This window comes from Xiphias gladius, chromosome 2, assembly GCF_016859285.1.
Source record: "Xiphias gladius isolate SHS-SW01 ecotype Sanya breed wild chromosome 2, ASM1685928v1, whole genome shotgun sequence".
NCBI lineage: Eukaryota > Metazoa > Chordata > Actinopteri > Istiophoriformes > Xiphiidae > Xiphias > Xiphias gladius.
The window spans coordinates 6,611,888-6,632,166 of record NC_053401.1 but is presented as its reverse complement, the minus strand read 5'-3'; the positions used below and the strand labels follow the sequence as shown (position 1 = coordinate 6,632,166).

At 42.7% G+C, this 20,279-nt stretch overlaps 1 protein-coding gene across 1 annotated transcript in view; it reads left to right on the top strand.

The window, feature by feature from the left end:
- Positions 1-721: 721 nt before the first annotated feature.
- Positions 722-20,279, top strand: part of lhfpl3 (LHFPL tetraspan subfamily member 3) — a 38,907-nt gene continuing 19,349 nt past the window's right edge. Inside the window, exon 1 of the mRNA XM_040149616.1 lies at positions 722-1,157. Within this exon, the coding sequence (XP_040005550.1) occupies positions 722-1,157 (436 nt within the window). The remainder of the gene's footprint in view (positions 1,158-20,279) is intronic.

Below are 20,279 nucleotides of genomic sequence, written 5' to 3'. Positions count from 1 at the left end.
ATTAAGGTCCGTTTTTTTTGTTTTTTGTTTTTTTAAACAAAGTGTCCGAGATTTCGCGCCTTACCGTAACGTTTGCTACGTCAGACTGGGATTAGGAGATGTGGGCCGGCCCTGTAATATCCAAGGCTCGTCCTCCAACTCTAACTCAATAGGAGCTCAGCCGCGGTCGCTGGTCTGTCGCCGTCGAGCGGGGGACGGACCAAACCTCGGCGAGATCTCTCGCGCACTGGTTCGCGGAGCCGAAACCGCTCCGTCGGAATCACGGCCCCCTGGCTTTGGCACGACTCGGGTAGAGGCGTTTCTGAATAAACATGAGGACAAATGTGGGATAAATCCACGGGCTTCTGGGTGGATGATGCCTGAAGCTGGTCTCTCCGGAGCGCGGGTTGCGTTTTCTTTTCTTTCATGGTTCGTGGCAGGGCGATGAGTGAAAATCGCTGGAAAACACAAGGCGGAGAGGAAAACCAAACCCGTCCTCGCCATGGATGCGGGAGTGCAGTGATGCCGAGGCTACGACTGTGACTGAACAGAGGCAGGAATCTCAAATCCGAAGACGGCGACGGGGAGAAGTTCTGCAGGCTGAGCGCTGCGACTGTGCCTTTTACGGATCAGATGCGGCAGATGTTACTTGAGTGAGCACAGGTTAATTGATCCTGAGGACCGAGCAGACCCCCCCCACACACAAACACACACACACACACACACACACACAGACCAGAGGATGGTCCCCGGGGCCCCCAGCACGACCACCACCATGCTCCCCGCATCCGAGGCTGCCAAAATCTACCAGACCAACTACGTGCGCAACTCCCGCGCCATCGGCGTCCTGTGGGCCATCTTCACCATCCTCTTCGCCATCGTCAACGTGGTGTGCTTCATCCAGCCGTACTGGATCGGAGACGGCGTGGACACCCCGCAGGCGGGCTACTTCGGTCTCTTCCACTACTGCATCGGGAACGGGCTGTCCCGGGACTTGACCTGCCAGGGCAGCTTCACCGAGTTCAGCACCATCCCGTCCGGTGCGTTCAAGGCCGCCTCCTTCTTCATCGGCATGTCCATGGTGCTGGTCCTCACCTGCATCGGCTGCTTCGCGCTCTTCTTCTTCTGCAGCACCGGCACCGTGTACAAGATCTGCGGCTGGATGCAGCTGGCTGCAGGTAGGAGACTCCGACTGCAGGTGGAAGCTCACAAGTTCGGTGCTTGTCGAAGTGGTCTGGGGAGCTCCAGTGAGATCGCGCAGAGCTCAGATTAGTGTAAGCAGCGTACAGCTCCCTAGAAACTGTCCCAAGTCGCAGGTTTTCACCTCCATCTCCCCCACCTCATGTAGTTTGGTATGAAAGCAGCTGACCAGAGTCACAATGCACAGATTTACCGCGGTTTCACCCTAAAAATCCAAATGTCCCCCAGACACAGAGCCTCATTTTACAAAATGTTGTCCTTTGAAACCCCAGTTCACTGCAAGTCTCTGGTTGCTAAAGCCCTTATAAAACATTACGTAACTGTGTGTAGTCTAGGTGGAGTGACCACAGCTTTGGAGAAAGTGAGACCTTAAGTCGAAACAGTAAAGAAAAAAAAAAGTGTATATACTGTGCTGATGAATAAGACACAAGCATTTTTACAATCCATCTTTTGCTGGGTGGGGGGGGGGGGGGGGCTTTGATGATACTGGAGGCCAGGAGTGGACTTTGAGGTGTTATCCACCTGGAGGTTCGTTAAATCCTCAGAACCAGACTGTGAAGGAAACAGGCAAACTTCCTCCAGATGGGGATCATTATCAGCATTCATCAATATGAACAACAACAAAAAAAAATCAATGAAATTTGCAGAAATACATAAATTGATGCATGTTTTTCCCTCTGAATCTCTTATTTTCATAACTTCTCTTATTTTTATTCTTATTTCTTATGCATCCTATTCTAAAGTACGTCCTGATTTTCGTCATATATCAGCTAGAAAAAAAAACCACGGTAAACTCTATTCTGTTGATATCGCCCGAAAGGTCGATTAAACTCTCCAATAAACCATGAGAACGGGTAAGTCCTCGGTGGTGCACTTGCCTTTGATAGGAGCAGAAAATGGAAATGTGCAAATAGTTCTGTTTCCCTTACTGAGGGGTTTTCTCTAACATTTTTAAACCCACCATGCACATTAAACGAAAAGAAAAACTCCTGTACGGAAGATGAGGAACAAGAATCAAAGGAGCCGGAGACATGTAGTGTTGACTGAACAGCTCCTCTCCGCCTTTAATTATTTTCAGTCAAATTTTCAAGATTGTCTCTGAAGCAGACAGAGAATCTTCCTGCATGTGCGCGGATCTTGATCCGCTTCCAAAATTAGATTTTCAAATAACCGGTGCAGCTCAGCTTTGTATCTCAACCAACTATGTCAGTACACGAGAGAAAATGACAACATTTTCTTCCCTGTATATTTTTATTTTTTGGTAGATTGGAACTCACAGAGCAGCGGAGACAGGGCCCTATCCTGGATTTTAGAAAAACTGGGGGGGGGGGGGTCACGTGTCCCCCCACCAACACACCCCTCACCACTCTCATTACAAACCACTTAATTTTGACAAGAAACCAGAATATTTCAAAATTTCTTAAATTATAATTTATATATATATTATTTTTTAATTTGTTTATTTAGTTCTATATTACTCTCCTGAGAGTCCATATAAAAATCGAAATAACACATTTTCAGAATAGTATATAGCACACTCACACATGTGCATCAAATAAACACATGACTACAGGTACCGGCACACACAGATATACTCAGCTGTACATAATCATACGTAGCTCTACAGTGTACACAGTATATGCAGATAAACACTTCATATAGACACCTGCGCATTACCTATGCTACTGCACTCATGGCAGTGCAATAACACAAAGTATGCTCACAGCCACAATAAGAACTTACAGTCTACAATCCATCAATTATAATGTTCAATAAATGCTTTTTCTTTCAGTTTGATGATTTTTACCCTTTATTTCTTTTTTGGAATTTATGTTTATCTCACACTAATAACACTTCTGCTTGTCGGCTTTGTAAACTTTGGAATTTTTCCCCAAATCGTGCAGTTGCATCCTGTCTCACGTTTTCGCAGACTTTAAGTCACGCACTTTCTCGGTGCCCTCTCTAATGCAGTCGCCCGTCTATTCACATCTCCCTGTGCTGCAACGCCCCACACTGCAGAGCAATAACTGACGCAACTATAGATTATGCACAATGAGATGCAACGTTGAAAGTATCTTTCGATATGAGGCTTGCAATTTGTCCAACACATTTTCATCATCTTTTTGGAAAGGTCAGTAATATGAGCTGTCCATGTCAGACTAATTCATATTTTGACTCCCAGTGATTTGACCTTTGTGACCTTTTCAATTTGAACATTTGCAAGCTCGTTGCGCATACTGTCACTCTCTCTTTTGCTGGTGTTTGCACTTACCACCAATTTGTTGTTTTCCACCCATTTGATAATCACTTTAAAAGAGTACTCCACTAATTTAACACTTTACTCCTATAACGCTGTCGGACTCAGCATGGACAGTTTTAACAAAAAGTACCAAAATCGACCTGGCAGAACCAGAGATTTTGCCTCTCCTTGGGTCAAAACCTGCCGCCTACATTTCCCACAATGCAACTCAACCGCTGACAGTTTGGTTGGAGATTCGAGAGCGAGTTACTCTTTGAAGTCTTTTGATATTCGTGGGCCCAAATTTATGAGTCTGCTCTTGCTGCGACTGTTTTGTCTGCAAACATATTCGGATTTGAACTAGCTGAAGCTCAGGGAAGATCATTTGTATAAATGATAAACCACAATGAGGTCCAAGGTGAATGGACCTAAACTGATCAAAAATGGAGGAGCATAGATGCTATCAATCCCTGTGTCATTCACATGACCTTGGCTCAACGGTTATTGGTTAGAGTTGTGGATTTTTTTAACAAGAGAGGAAAAATAGGCATGGTTAACAGAGACAACAGGGCAAGTATTTAAATGAAGGAGCTGTAAAACATGAGATTTTCCTTTCATTTCTGCGAGAAAATGAGTGGCATCACACCAATTAACGCCTCAACTGAGAAAGACATGATAAATAATGATTGACAAAAAAGGGTTTTGAGCACAGTCTCTGGCTCAGAACCATCATATAAATCAAATTTTTTGCTTATAAATGATCTCCCGGCGTCATGCTATGCATCTCCATGATGCCTGCTGCAAAATAGTCCTTGTTCTCAAATGGGAATTAAATGTCAAAACCAATGACAATCACATTCATGGAGAGTGCAGCTGCCTACAGAAGTACGTAGCGGCTGTGTCCCGAAAGTCTGCTGACCACCAGTTCGGACAATAAATGGCAGCCATCTAATGGCTTGATGCAATAAACGATGATTAGATATAGAGGTGAGCAGAGTAACTGGCCAGCTATTGGGCCCAATCTTTACACTATGTTCCCATTTAATTGCACTGTCTCAAACCCTCGCCGCTCAAGGTGGATTGTCTTGGAGAGAGAGCACGACGATGAGCAAGAGGGTCTGGAAATTTGCGTCTTTACAGTTTTTTTTCAGAGCTGCTTCTTATTCCTCTGAGTCACATGTTGAGTTTTCCCGCCATGCCGAGGGAGCAGATGTGAGAGTTTGCCACACGGTCAGGTGAAAAACGAACCTCAGATTTTGAAAAACCGTCACAGTTGATACAGTCGTCCCCGGCGGTTTTTGGGAATGCGGTTAGCAGCAGTGGAAAGCAACTAAGCACATTGACTCAAGTACTGTACGTAAGGACACATCTGAGGAACTTTATGCTACGTACTACTTCTATTTCACTACATCTCAGAGGGAAATATTGAACTTTTGATTAATTTTCAGTCAGTCGCTCATCAGTTAGTCGATCAATCGTCGCAGCTCTACACATGATAAACTTACACACTAAAATACAACCAGCGGCTCCCACCCTTTTTTGGCTTGTCACCCCTCAGCCCCTTGTCACATTTCAGAAGTCGACGAGTTGTCAGCAGGTCCACCAAAGAGACATTTCCCCTCTTTGATTAAACTAAACCTACTGTACATGTAGTAGGTCAAAGTAGCTCCACCTTGACCAGCTACAACAGTTAAATGCTGCTCACACACTGATGCATCGGGATCAACAATATAATAATATCATATACAGTAAACTAACAGTTACAGGGGCCATTTCTCTTTGATACTCTATGTACTTTTTGCTGCTAAAATGTGCGGGTTTTTACACGAGTAAAATTTTGAATCCCCTATTTTTTTTTGATCATCATAGTGCTTCTTTCACTCGCAGCCTCATTCAGTATCACTCCTCCTCTGTCTCAGTCACTGATGCACTGGAGCCACTTTGAAATTGGCCATTAAAGGATTTTTCTAGGCAAGTTAAATGGCGAAAATCGAGGCGCTTGCTCTGTCTTAGTAGTCTGTGTGATTGTTTAAAAAAAAAAAAAAAAAAAAATCCTCCCTTTTAGATGTGATTTCAGGTGGTATGGAGCTGCTGTGATGTGATATCAAAGGCAGCACATATAACTCACAGGCTCTGCTCCAACCAGGGGATGTTTGGCGTCTACTAGAGAAGATATTTTAGGAAAATAGCAGAGAATAATGAGGATCATCGTAATGAAAGAGCTGTGTCTTTGCCTCTCTGCTTGTGACCCCTTCAAACAAAGCAATATCTAATTGTTACCCCTTCGTCACTGGTCGCATACAGCATGTCCACTGGTTGTGATCAATCCAACCAAAAAGAGAGTTTTTCTCTCGGTAATCTTTAGAAGCTGAAGAGATGAAAGGAAATCAGGAGAGAAATGAGAAAACCATTAGCGTAAAGTCTGAAAAAACATAATTTGGTTTTGCAGAAATGTGTTTGTTTTTTTAACTGGTTTCTTGTCCTGTTAATCACATTCAAGTTACCTTGTGATCCTTAGTGATCGTCCCGGCCGCAGGCTGGGAACCACTGCAGAGGTCAAAAAGGTCACAGCTAACAAAGTGTATTTAAGGCGGGGTTTATCAATGATTACGACATTGAATGACCGCTGTGTCGTATGTTACGGCCCTTCGCAGTCTCCAGAGCTCCACCCAGCTAGTGGTGGATTTTGTGGGCGGTATTGCCGCTGCAATATTATGGCCATACAACCAGAACGCCACGCACATTCGCAGATCCCAGGCACGGGCAGCAGTGCAGCAAAGTTCGCATGCAAAAACACAGCCAACTGAGAGGCATACCTCAGGTAGAAATGAAGAATTATCTGCCCTCCCCTTGCTTGAAGCTTAATATTACAGTTTTCACTCACAATGAAAGGCCATTTACATTCAGCTTTTTGAGTACATATATTATATATACGTAGTATTCGAATACACACTTGCAGATTCCTTTACGTGTTCACAAATCAGACCACACAGTTAGAGACTGAGATAAAGTTTCGTAACTCTCCAGACACACTTGCAAATGTATACAGTGATACGTCCGCAGAATATCTTTTAGAAAAAAATTGTGTTTCATCCCTCCAGTGGCTTGGTGAATCCATGCCAAGCTTTTCTGGATGGTTGTGTTGGCCCAACACTCCTCTAAGAGACTTTATGTTGTTTGTGTTTCTTCTTTGATCTTAGATTTGTTACACTTGTGGCTTCTCACTTCATAATTTCTTAGTTTTTTCTGAGGAATTAAAGAGCTTGTAAAAACCACACTGGAGGAGGATAAACAACAAATAGTAACGACAAATGGATTTCTCGCAACCTAATTAGTTATAAGGTTATTAATGGCTTATAATTTATATATGAAGCAGTAAGAAGTGATTCATTTTCCATTAATAAATCCATTAGTTACAACTTTTAAACCCTAAAAGAGTGCCTGATTAGAAAGTGTCACTGTCAGTGAAAAGGGGATGAGGTGAGCGTGCTCAGTGTGGCGCAGCAGGCAGACAGGCTCTGACGTGAGGCTGCACATCGGTGCTCGATAACCTGGATAGCCTCCAGAGCTCTGATGGCCATCTGGATCTCACAGACACACAAACGTGCACATGAAGGCCGCCACGGCATCAGCAGCTGCCCATTCTCTGTGCCTGTAGATCCACAGAAATCCACAGAATCAGGAGGTGGGTTAGTGAAAGTGCTGCTGACGCGTTTCAAGCACGCAATCCATTTCCTGGTTGTCTGACCAGCAGCCCCCTGTTCAGTAAGTGGCTTTCCTCACGGCGCTCGCTGCCGACTAAGTGGTCCTCTAGAGAGGGGCCCGGCGTTCGGAGCCAACAATGAAAGGTCCATTTGGTAGCTAGAGGTTTATTGATCCGAACGTTTCTTTCTAGAATAACAGGAATCAGTGCTCCAACAGCGGACAGCTTCCAGTTTATTGCCTTTTTGACTTCATGTATTTTAATTTGGTTATGTGTTATTGTTCGCCATGAGAGTGACAGACAGAGAACACAAAAGCTGGTTGCCTTATGCTTGATGCATGATAACACAGTTTGATAAAGCGCCTGACTCACTGCACTGATATTATTATACAAATGCTCAGTGTGTTGTGTGATATTCAATTTTACACCTCTCCAGAAAGATGTCAAGTGGAACGGGGACGTGCTGCTTATCACCGTCACATTGTGTCTTGGAAGGGAGAGGGAAAGATACAGCGAGGCACTTATCAGGCTGCGTCTGCGGCGGAGAAGGCCAGATGAGGAGAGCCGATCCAGGGAATGTTTGAAAGCCGAAATCTTCATATTGAAATACCGCTTGTGTTATTTCTGTCCACATACTGACGCAATAAGAAGCTATGTCAACTCGCTAACAGTATCATTTTCTAATCTTAACACCCCTCCCCCCCAGTCATTTGTTTATGTGCAGAAAATGCTCCAATTTAATTAGATAATTTGCCCACAGTTAATGAGATTCTATAGATAAGATGACAAAAACTGCAGAGAATTTCCTTTACAATAAAGCTCATGTGAAATATTACACCTTAAAAGTACAAAAACCGCATGTACCTGTGTAATATACAGTATGAATTATATGCAGTGACAGGTGATTAAATCACATTTGAAATGTTGAGAAAAACTATCTCAACATGAGGTCCAATTTGTAGCTTTCCGGAGCTTTTGATCATATCACATGATCTTCCTCAGCAGGTGGAAATTCTCCAGGCCAACATACACAATAGCATCTTAATACTCACATTACATACTTTAAAAAAAATCTTTTTATCCTCTCTAGTTTTTATTTTTAATCTATTACTTTATTCCAATTATTATTATTTATTGCTCACTAGCCTTTTTTTAAAAAAAACAGCCTTATTCCATTTCACTGCACATGTTGTATGAGCATGTGACAAATACTATATAGAACTGCTGAGTCTTGAATCCATATTTGCTTAAACTCTGAGGGTTCAAAGTCCGCTATTGACCTAGGAAACGGTTGAGAAAACAATCTCAATGTCAAGAATGAGATTTCCTTAAAGTCATTGGAAAAATCTACAATTCCATGACGGCAATGGAAACTTCACCCGCCGATGAAGATTATGTGACGTGATCGAAAGCTCCAGAACTAGAGAGCTACTAAAAAAAGACCTCGAGGTGGGATTATTTTTATTTCTCAACTGCTGTTTCCACGGTCAGTAATTTTACGTTTGACACGCGAAATCTCTGATAATCACACGTGCCTATACAGAATCGTGTAAATTTAGCGCCTGGGAAAATGTCCAACCATGTGTGTCCACATGTGAATTTTTCACATGTAAAAAGGATTTCACATGAGATATATTCACACACAAAAAAGAAAAAGGCACCAAAATCACTGACTAACTCCTAAGTCTGATGCTATAAAAGCTGTTAATGTTTTATTATGTGGCACTGGTCCATGCTATGTACTTATAAAAAATAAACATTAAATAAATAAATAAAAACAAGCTGCTGGCACTAACTGGCCCTTGATCAAAGCATCTCTAATTTTCAAAAGAGGCGGCAGCAATATGAGATCTGTGTACACTGATGTGAGGTGAGATGGTCTGGATTTAGAGCCGAGAGCTAATGACATCAGCCCAGTCCTTATCCTGTCACACATATAATGAGGGACCGGAAGAGTCTAAGAGGCTTTACGGTGATGTAACATGATCACACATGAGACAAAGCGGTAGCATTGACCACACACAGATACACACACAGAGTGAAGAAGCCATTAGATGAACAAACGTCTGCGTTCACCTGAAGGTGTCTAGATGAAGCCTGCCTCTGCTCTGCCCTCTTCCTTTACTTCCTCTCTCCATTCGGTAAAGTGGACCCCCCCCCCCTCACCCGGCTGCCTGCCCTGTAGGAGCCACTTGCAAAGGAAAAACTTTTTTAAGCTCTGAGAGGTCACAGCGGTTGGACTGGCATTTTACACTGAGTCAAAGACACGCTACCGAAGCGAAATAAAAAGAGAAATGGCAACACAGTGTGAATCATCCAAATTAGAAACCAGCCAAGCCAGCTGGAAATCACAGAGATCTCAACTGCAGACTTCATCTGAGTCTGAGGATTAAGAAAGTGGATCACCTCCTTTGGCTGATGAGGATTTTAAAGGGACAGTAACTGTTTATTTGTCACAACACAGTCACTTTCACTGCCTCCGGCGTCCCTTTGACAAAATGTGCACCATATTCTGACAGAGACGAGTCACATTTCAAAACAGGATTGCACTAAATACAGCCATGATCCAATAGCTCACAGAACAACAATAATATAATCATGAAGCCAATTCATTATTGTGCTTTTTGGCGGCTCACAAATGAAGCTTTTTAGCTGGTGAAACACCTTGTGGTGCTGGTCATCGCTACACTCCTACCGTTTTGTCGAGACATTCCAGTGGTCAATATCTTTGACAAACTCCAGGGTAACTCTGTCCTTTTGGTATTTTCCAAGGTCAAAAATTAACTTTCAGTCTCAGCCTCTAAGTTAAGATGGACAAAACTTTCAGTCTCAACCTCTAACTTAAGATGGACAAAACTTTCAGTCTCAACCTCTAAGTTAAGATGGACAAAAAGTCCCTAAAGTGCTCAGAAAAAAAATGGAAACTTTTAACATCTACGATTCTACTCCATCTGCTGAGGAAGATCGTGTAATCTAACCAAAAGCTCCAGAAAAAGCTACAAATCTTCTGTTTCCAAGACTGACACTGGCATGAATTTACCAAAAAAAAAAAAATCACACTAAATGCCCCTTGAAACACAGACGTAAAAAAATATAGAGCTTCGCGAAATCAAGTGCATAAAACCAAATAATGCTTGAAATGTGTCCTTTGAATTCTACCACCCAGATGATCAGCGATCCACTTAATAGAGCTGTCAGCCTGTGAATAAATCTGAACACTGAGGTGGGGCGACCTACAGGTGTCACGTAGGGCAAAGTGTTTTATGGGTTTTTTGGTCTGGTGGAGAGGTGAGATTGAACATCGTGCCCATGGTGCTGCACTCGGGGCAAGACTGCGCGTCGTCATATCTGCCTTTCCCAACTTCTGTGAAGTGCTGAACACAAGGACTATTACAGGTGAAACATGTACATTTGACAGCTTTTCTTGTTGTTGCTTTTTTGTTTTGCTTTTCTACCATAAACCTCCCACTGAGCTTATTCCTAGTGATGAGTTCACAGCCAAGCGGAGACGGTGGCAGTATATGCACAGTGGTGCTTTGACTTAAACGCTAATGTTAGCCTGCTGACATGCTCACACCGACAATGCTAACATAGTACCGTTTACCAGGTATAATGTTGCTATGTTCCCTATCTTAATTTCCCGTGCTAGCATGCCAACATTTTCTAATTAACACTACAAACAAAGACGGCTGAGGCTATTGGGAATGTCCTCTGTTTCGCAGGTATTTTGTCATAAGGATACATCATCGGAAGACCATAATATGTGTACAAAATTTTGCACAAATGCATCTAGTAGTTAAATGTTTCACTCAATAAAATTGAGTGAAACATTTAATTGGGAAAAATTTGACCGGTTAGAAGCGCTCGAGGAAAAGTCAGAGGATCACCAAAGTTTGTAGGGGTTACCCTCTGGAAGCCATGAATTTCTGCACAAAATTGCATGGCAATCCATCCGCTAGGTGTTAAGATATTTCAGTCTGGACCAAAATTGCAGACCAACCAACCCTTAGATCGACACTACCATCACGAGAGCCACACATGGCTCAAAAACAGATAAAGACAATGAGATAAATAATCACAAGAACACATAAAACACATGATAAATATAAAGTAAACAACAGCAACATACAAGCAAGAACAGAAAAACGTTGCGCTGACATTGTCAAGGTCACATTATTTTTCAGCCAGTTACTGCAGCTTGTTGATGAATAACATGTCATCCCGAGGTGCTGACGAGTTTGTCTTTAAAAATTAGCCGAGGCGCAATGGACAGGCGAGGCTGCAGCAGCGGCCGGAGCCCGTTTGAGGTAAAGCGGGGGTCCGCGTGTCTGATTGGGGAATCGCAAGGTATTTAGAGCCTTAAGTGTGACTGGCAGTTTTGATTTCAGAGCTGTTAGGACGAGGAATGAGCAGAGAGATCGAGATTATGTGAGATGGGGAGAAGTACAAGAGTTTTTCAGGGCTGCCAACCAGATGAAAATTACATCCAAATGTCCTCCTTCTTCAAAAGGCTCTGAGACTGTAATTATGCCCCACAAAATGGATACTCCTAGTTTCAGGTTAAATTGCAAAGAAATGAACTGCATCGATAGGGGTCTTTGCTGTCATGCACGAACACAAACTGATATAATAGCTCGAGGCCAATTTTTTATAAGCATGAAAACACTGATGTTGTTTGACTGAGATGTGGGATTAAGCTACTTTATTACCTTCGCCAAGGAGGTTATGTTCTTGGTACTACTTGTTTGTCTGTTTGCGCAATAGGTCAAAGATAGTTTAAAAGATTTTAATGAAATTTGGTGCTGAGACAGGCTGTGAACCGAGCTTAACTGTGCCCCCGCGCGACTGCGTACAAAACACTTTGGCTTTTCCGTGATGCCTAAGTTTGCGTTCCCTCAATTTCCCAGTACTTTCCGAAATGAACTGTGACATTTGGTACTAATTACTGGGAAAATAGAGACTTTGTTAAATTGGTCTTCTTGTCAGCTCACAGCAGATCAGGTGCACATTCAAAAATGGTCAAATTTGTCTCCATTCGAGCATATAGTTCAGCATGTATGGAGCAAAAAGTTGACAATAATAATGAGGATAATAATTATATTTACTTGGATTTAAATGGAGCATTTTTTTTAAAGGACATTCCCTATTTTTCCTACAAATAGTACCAACTTACATATTTCTTTCCAGGAAACTTCCTGTCAATAATTCAAAATAATTAAATGAAATCACGCATCGTAAAATAAAGTGTAACCAGTTTTGATTCATAACTCCTGGACTATGATGCTTGGACTTATGAATCCAGTTTTCTGGTTCAAGAATGTATCAGTGTAGGTCATTTCCTAAACTGTTTTTTTCTCACTCCTCCTACACATTTCATCCAATCTTAACTGAAGTTGGTCGATTAACTATTTGGTTAAACCTGGGTTTGTTTGTTTTTTTGTCCTTCCATACAGTTTTTCTACAATTGGCAGCCAAATTTCTGTGACCTATTTGTTGCCGTTGCAGCAACTTGATAAATTTAAATGATCATAACTCAGTGGCTGCGTGTCAGATTCCCCTCAAATTTGGCAAAAAAAAAAAAGAAAAGAAAAAAAATCACCTTCGTAAAAAGCTTTAATATTCACAGGCAGTTTTCAGCCAGTCTCCTAAAATGATTGCCTATCACTGTGCAAACTTTAATGCAGATCCAGATGCAGATCGTGTAGCATTTGCGAGAGTATGCGCTCCCTGATTGCCTTCTAGTTGTTTTGAATCCCCAACTTAACGCTAAATCGCACTTTCGTCGCACAGGTTATCGACAGTTGCTTTATGGGGACCGGCATTAGAGACCTCTCAGGCTCCATTACCCAATCATTAAACCAACTTTAAGGAAGTGAGTTTATGTTCATGTTTTTTCTGGGATTGCTGAGGGCAATTCTTCAGCATTGCTGTTATTAAAAACTGTCAAACCTCAAACCACATTAGCTTGCATGAAGAAGCACAATTCCTAAAGAGTGACGGTTCTCTCCTGGAGACTGCCCATTGACTTGATTTCTGCTGCGTTTGCAAGAAGGAGGCTTTATCTGTTGGCATTTTCAAGAGCTGTGCGGGCCTTTAAATTGGTGGGATGATGATGGGAAAGTGTCCAGCTGCCAGACAGATAGAGCCGTTAGCAGAGCTGATGGGGAGATAACGAGATCTTTCCAGGAGCCGCTGAACGACGTGCATGTGATGAAGTTATAGGGTTTAATAACACCTCTAATCAGGAGCTAGTTATTGAGCAGCAGGAGGGCTAACAGCAGGAGAGCAAACAGCAGGAGATTTGTTAGGAAATGAGAGCGCTGAATGGCACGAGGAGAGGAAGAGGAGTGATTGGCAGCTCTGAGTTTGACATCCCCCGGTGTGCTGTTGAACAGCGCGGAGCAAAAGAGTTTGTGTGTATGAAAGACAAGAGAATGGTTGAGTGGGAGCATCGCTGATGCGAGCAGCCGCCGTCAATGTTGTGTTATTTCCCTCTCTGCAAAGAAAATGTTCCCAATCTGCTGTTGTATTATCCTACTGTATTATGTGTCCCTAAGGGAGCGTCACTAAATAGCTTGCCTGCTCCCTACAGCACGAGGGATCAGTGACAAATCCCCCAGCAGGGGAGAGTGATAATCTGGAAGAGCATAAGATTGTCCCACAGGAGAGTAAAGTACTCTGCCCCTCTGTTTTTCCTGCTGCCCTTAAAGTCTTGTGGGAAGCTCCAGAATAACACTAAGACACTTATTCTTCATAGTTGTGGATGTCAGTCTGTTCTGCATAGCAAAGGCTATCATGATGGTGGATTTAATTTTGAGAGTTGATGTAGTTGAAAACTCAAATCATCGTTTGTTGCTATATATATATATAAACAGGAACCGTATCCTCAAAAATGTTTCACTGGGACATTGCAAAAATGTAATTTTGATTGAGTGGCTAAATTCAGATTTGTGTTTTCCATCCGATCCATCCATCCCACCGTTCAGACAGTTTTGGACTAACTCCACTCGGTCAATCACAGCTAGACTCGTTTCCTGATTTATTCCTCTTATTAAGCAAATGCTGAAAACCTCCCAGTCAGACCATGTTGCAGGATTTGAACGGGAAAGCCTCCATTCCCCAGGGTCCTATCAGGGCTGCCAAATAGCGGCACTGAAATGGGAACAGTGTTGCGTCGAATCTCTGGCCCTGTGATACCTTACAGAGAAATCAACCTGATGGGTTTCACGCTGTGAGGTAAACACGTTTTTGGGAAAAAAAAAAAAAGGGAGAGCACTTATATAGGATTGGCAGATGCCCCGAGTTAAGGTATCGGAATCTGTGCCAGGAGAGAAAATGTTGGATGGGTGCATCCTTAGTTTTTAGCATGTAGCTCTATTGGCTAAATAAATGGGAGCAAACATGTTTGTCAGGCCTGTAAAGAGACGCACCATTTGGAGTAAACATACTCAAGGAAAAAAAAAAAAAATCGGTAATCCAGGTTGTAGGACACAGTATGTAGAAGTGTTAAGTCAAGGAGAATAAGGATTAATTCATTTATTTCAGAATGAGACGGCAAGCATTTGACTTTGACAGGATTTTTCCACAGAACATGAACTACAAAGGATGACGTTTTCGACCGGGTCAGTTCAGGGGTTCAGTAACGTTTTCATCAGTAAACAATATTTCAGACCATTGTTCTCCTCCTGATCTTTGACAGTAAATTCAAGAAAACAAAAATAATGCCAATTATAGCAAGAAGAGAAGATTTGCTGGGTCTCAGCGCTGATGTTTATCAGTGCATTTCATCAGGGTGGACCATGTCGCCCTCACAGTGTTCATCCTGGATAACAGGTCTGGTGGGAAATGGGTTTCAGAGGCTTTTTGTGCGGCTGCATCATGTACAAATCCTACAGGGACCTCTGGGAGTCGACAAAGGTTCAGCCCCTCTGTTGGTGGAGACTGGCATGTCAAGCGCGGCACTGAAGTCTTCCACGCCTCGTTAAGATTTGATTATCCCGTCTCTCCAGGAGGAACCTAATTAGTGTAACCAGAATGGCGGGGGAGGGGCGGAGTAGAAAGGCTGATTGCAGCCTTGCCTTGCTGCCCCGGCCTCTACCGCTCATCCCTGCGAGCTTAGAGACCTACATACAACTGTCACCAACTTAATCCTCAGCCGGTCACCACCTTCTCAGCGTCGACCAACAGCTCATCGACGACTCCTCAGAACCTCAGAGGACTGGGGACCTCCACAAAAGTGTCCCGTCAGAGCCGGAAAACAAAGCCTGAGATTTGAGGCTCGCCTCTTTCAGATGGGATGTGACAAGCCGAACCAACAGTACGCCAAATTGACTGTCGAGCGACTTTGTTGCTTCCTGATCCCTCGGGTTGTTCAATCTGAGCGCGCAGTTAACAGCTGAGATGTTCGGAACGTCGCCGCCAATGCGAACGACCTTGCGGATTAAATGCTGCTCTTCCCGTCATTGTCTCTCCCCGCAGTGGCCATTTGAGTCTTTTCAAAATAAATTATAAATGCCAAACATAACCACTTGTTTGTGAATTAGACGTTACACTCTGAGACATGAATGAAAGCTTCGGAGTGGGTCGGGTCAGGTCTCTGATTCGCTCAGTCTCAGATTCTCTGTGACTCTAGAATGCCGCATGCTTTTTATGGAATCACACACAGTCACAAAATGAACACAAACCTGCAAACCTGCAGCGAAAAACACCCGACTTACAACAACTTCAGGTCCTGCCCAGACCCTCCGGCTCCCCCTCCTCCTCTTCAATCTGTTTGTATTTATACTGGGTCCAGAGCAAGCTCCTCTCTCCCCGGCTTCATAATTACGAGATGAAGCATGTTGAATTTTCTCTTAATTAGGACCTGAGGGCAAAGAGAGAGACAGAGGGGGAGAGAGAGAGTTACTCCACACAATTAATCTCAGCCCTGAGGGCGATGAGAGGGTACCGTGTTTTGCCAAAAAAAAAAAATGTGGGGATGCGGCGTATTAACAACAAGACATCATGTTTATATGAACGCTTTTACTATGATGGGGAAAAAGACAACACAGAGGACACCATATCAGGCAATTACACCATAAGAGCGTACTATTGAGAAGCTCTACCTAGCTACTACATGGGCCCCTGGGCAGAGGCCCCAAGCCCACCCCAACGCTCCCAGTCGTTTTCTGTCAGCAACTGCGCGTAAACTCCGGCGTATGCTGAAGATGAAGTCCGGCTGCCTTTGTCCTTAGACCATAGACCACTATACAAAATGTTACAGGGGAGCCATGAAGGGATGCCTGTGATGCAGGTTTTATTTTCTTAAAGCAGAACTATACTGAAGTCAAACCTACTTAAATAGCTGTTCTGTGTTGCTCAGGGGCTTGGAAAAAAGATGCCCCCCCCCCAAACTATCAAGATTGTGAACTCTGATCCTACCAGAACCCTCAAATCGGGGAACTTATTACGTAACTCTGCCACTTCCCCAGTACCACACACAATGCACATGTTCTTTAAGACCAATCATAAGCTTTTTCTGATAAGGCACCTAATTGTAAAGGCTTTATAAACTGTAATTAATGGCTTTATTAATGGTTAAAAAAGTGTTTACTTATGCTTGACAGATCAGTTGTATGCCATTAATAACAACCCCATTTGGGTTTGCAGGCTGTGGAGGAAAAGAAATGACGAAATCAGGATCTCATCATTATGAAATGAGATAGTTATTCACAATTACGAGATAAGGCCTCCAATTTTTGTTTATTTTGTTAATGGATTGCACTGTCATAGAGCAAAAATAACTCGATTTTTTTTCACAACTTTTGAGATCTTTTGATCTCATTGTTGACAGTCACTTTAAACAGAGCCTCTAATTTAAGGGACCTCTGCCCCCTTGGACTCCCGGACTGGGCCCAGCAGACCCGTTCTGTAACCCATCCGCAGTTCACTGAAACAAATACATTTCGCAGTTTGACAGAACCTTATGTTGTCCTTAGAAATGTGAACAAAGATATTTTTTAACAACTTTATAAAAACTCATTTTGGCAAGATGCTGAAAAGTTGATTCAACTGTATATTTCTCACTCTGTGGGTCTTTGACATCCCGGGGCTCACCAGGTAATCCGGTTAATCCAGTTAATCCACCAAACAAGAGACGGTTATGCACGAGCACACTCCGTAAAATATATATTCCTTTCAAATTATTCATATTTTTGTTGACTGCATTTGAATTCACCAGCATGTCTGTGGGCTGTTCTCAGCTATTTTCATGTTGGCAGGAAAAATAGTTTGCAAAACTCAATTTGAAAGATGACATGCATGGCATTTCCAAGATGGAAGCTTTTTAGTCTATCACCATCTAAAAAACAAAAAGTTTTGTATGAATAATACTCTTTGAATAAATGCACCAAAGTTGGATATGAATATATATAAATTGAACCTAAGAATTGTCAGCCAATTTCTAATGTGTCTGGGGGGGAAACAACAATAACAGGCATTTTATTCCATTTGAAAAAGGGACAATCCTGTCAACACTATGCTGTTGTTTTTGCTTTCTGTCTTGTGTTTTATTTTCCTTTGTGTGTTACTAAGTGTGCAAAAGAAACTTCTGAGGATAAAAAAGGATTCTTCTCCTCCACACTTGACACTGGAGCCTTCTTTTTTTTTTTTTTTTTTTTAAACAAATGAATGACCAGCAGACAGCAGCTATATCAAGCTTCTGTTTGATCCATTAGACTTTGTAGCCGTAGCCTAACTGTTGTCAACACGTCTCTTCCCCTGCCATTAGCTTTCGCATGTCTGCGAGCCCCGAGGAGGGGCAGGCTTTATAGATTTCCCATCAGGGGTTTATCTTCTTGATCAGTAGGCCGGGATGGAGAAGACAGTCGGGTTAATTTATTCTCCTCCTCCTGAGTGAGGCAGCAGGACAAGGACATGATGACCCGTTTGGAACTATCTGCCTCGGATGAGCCTGTGTGTGTCCGTGCGTGCACGTTTGACTGATGTTCATTTCAGTGTGCGAGTGTTTGAGTTAATAAATGATCGGTGTTGGTTACTGCTGGTGTCGAGGAGACTGACGCACAGGCTCAAGTCCTCCTCATATATCAGACTCTCTGAGAGGCCTGTTATGACACCTGGCTGTCATTGTTTGGGGGTGAATGATGCTCGGTGCTCCTTGATTTATAGCAAATACACTTCGGTGGAGGTTGCACCTCACTGCCCAATTTTCAAGTCTAAAAAACTGCCGTAAACTCTCTTTTCTGATGACGGTAGGAAGTCATAACTTTCCCATTTTAGCAGACATTATAAGTGATGCCGGGATGGAAAAGTGGCTGAAATACCACTGTTGTTCTAGTTGCATATGTCGATTCGGCAACACTTTATTTTAACTCCCTTATTTAGCATTTAAAAGCAGTATATAAAAATCTAATGAATAGTTTTTAAACAGACTATAATACAATTGTATTCAAATATAAGGACATTTTAAAGTATTTATTAATGTACAGTGCTTGTCGTGTTTGTAATATCTCCGACCACAACATATTTTATAGAATTAAAACTGTACTGTTACAATTATTTTATCATTCATTCTTCTGTTTATACATGAGCCTGTACTTATTGATGGTCACAGTAGTTAAAGTTTTGACAAATACATTATAAAACACTGATATCTGCTTAAAACTACAGCATCATTTGCTATAAGCCATTTATTAAATGTTCATATACTGATTATTAAGGCTTCAGCTAACAACTAAAGGTGGTAAAAGGTGGATTCTGCCAGTTAAACAGGGATGACAAGCTGTTTAGTTGCACTCAGCAGCAGCATGTCGTAATAAACAGTAGCGTACATGAATAACATACAAAAAAAAACAAAAAAACAACAGTGACGTACAGCTAAGAATCGACACGTGCTAGAACAAGAGTGGTATACCGTCAGCACACTTTTCTATCTCAGTGCTGCTGGATGTTACTGTACCACACCCCTCTGCCATTCTCACCAACACTCTAAATTTCCAGAGGAACGCTTGGATAAAACTTTGCACTTGACATGGATTTAGTCTACTTTCTACACTGCTTTTTCATCCCAGCGTTCAATCTCTATATGATACTTTCTCTCTTTGCTGTCTCTGTCTTCCCCATTTATGCCCTACAAATCCCTTGTTCTGGTCATCTCTGCAGTTCTAGAGTGCAAACACATTTCCTCCCCAAAGAGCCAAAACAAAACTCCGATCCATTAGATCTGCTACTCCACAAATAGCTTTCTCAGCAGGCCATTTCATTTCCACATCCCGTCCTCTCATCCATCAATAACCTCATATCGGATGAGGAAGATGTTTGATGACTGCAGCCTTTTAGCAATCATACAGACATGACATCCAGAAAATATTACTCTGCTGGACTGTCTGTGGCCTCTGTGGAAGATTTAAGTGCTTCCTTCTGTTGGCTGAATGGAAACATGACAGCTGTTACTGAGTCGTAAATGTCTACCTGATGTTTTCCTGCTGAAATTACCTCTTGCACACAGAGACTGAATGGGACCGACTGAACCGAAATCCATTCAGGCCTTCGTTTGCAAAGCCACAAGGAGTCTACCCCCGCTGTTTTGTTTTTTTTTTTCCTGAGAAAAACGCCTAATTACACTGATCATCCATCAACGAGTATAACAGTGGTATTGAGCTGCAAGTGAGGAGGTGCACCATGCTGTGTGCGAAAACATGACTAACAATGTTAACATTGGAAAAACATGTTGGCGGGGGTAGTGAATCAAAGAAAGCTTAGTGAAAACTGGGGCTATAAGTAGAATACAAATGAGGTTTGAGCTTGAAGAGGACATCAAACGGCTTCAGAGCTCGTCTAGCGGCGCAGCGAGGGCTGTTGTTTGATAAACTTAGTGGGGGGAGTTAAGAAGTGTGATCTGTGGGGGTGCTTGCATCCCAGTGGACTAACTTATGATTACACCTGGGAAATAGCAGAGGAACAATACTCCTCGCTGCACTCAGAGGAGGCTCTTATAGGCTCTGAGTGAAGTGTTTTCTCAGGTGTGAGTGTGTGTGTGTCTGTGAGTGTTTGTGGGTTAACAGGTGCTTCTGCTCTGCGGTGTGTTTGTTAACAGACACCATTTTTGGCCAAAGGTCACGGATCAGAGAACACAGGCGAGCGTAGTGTGTGTGGAGATAG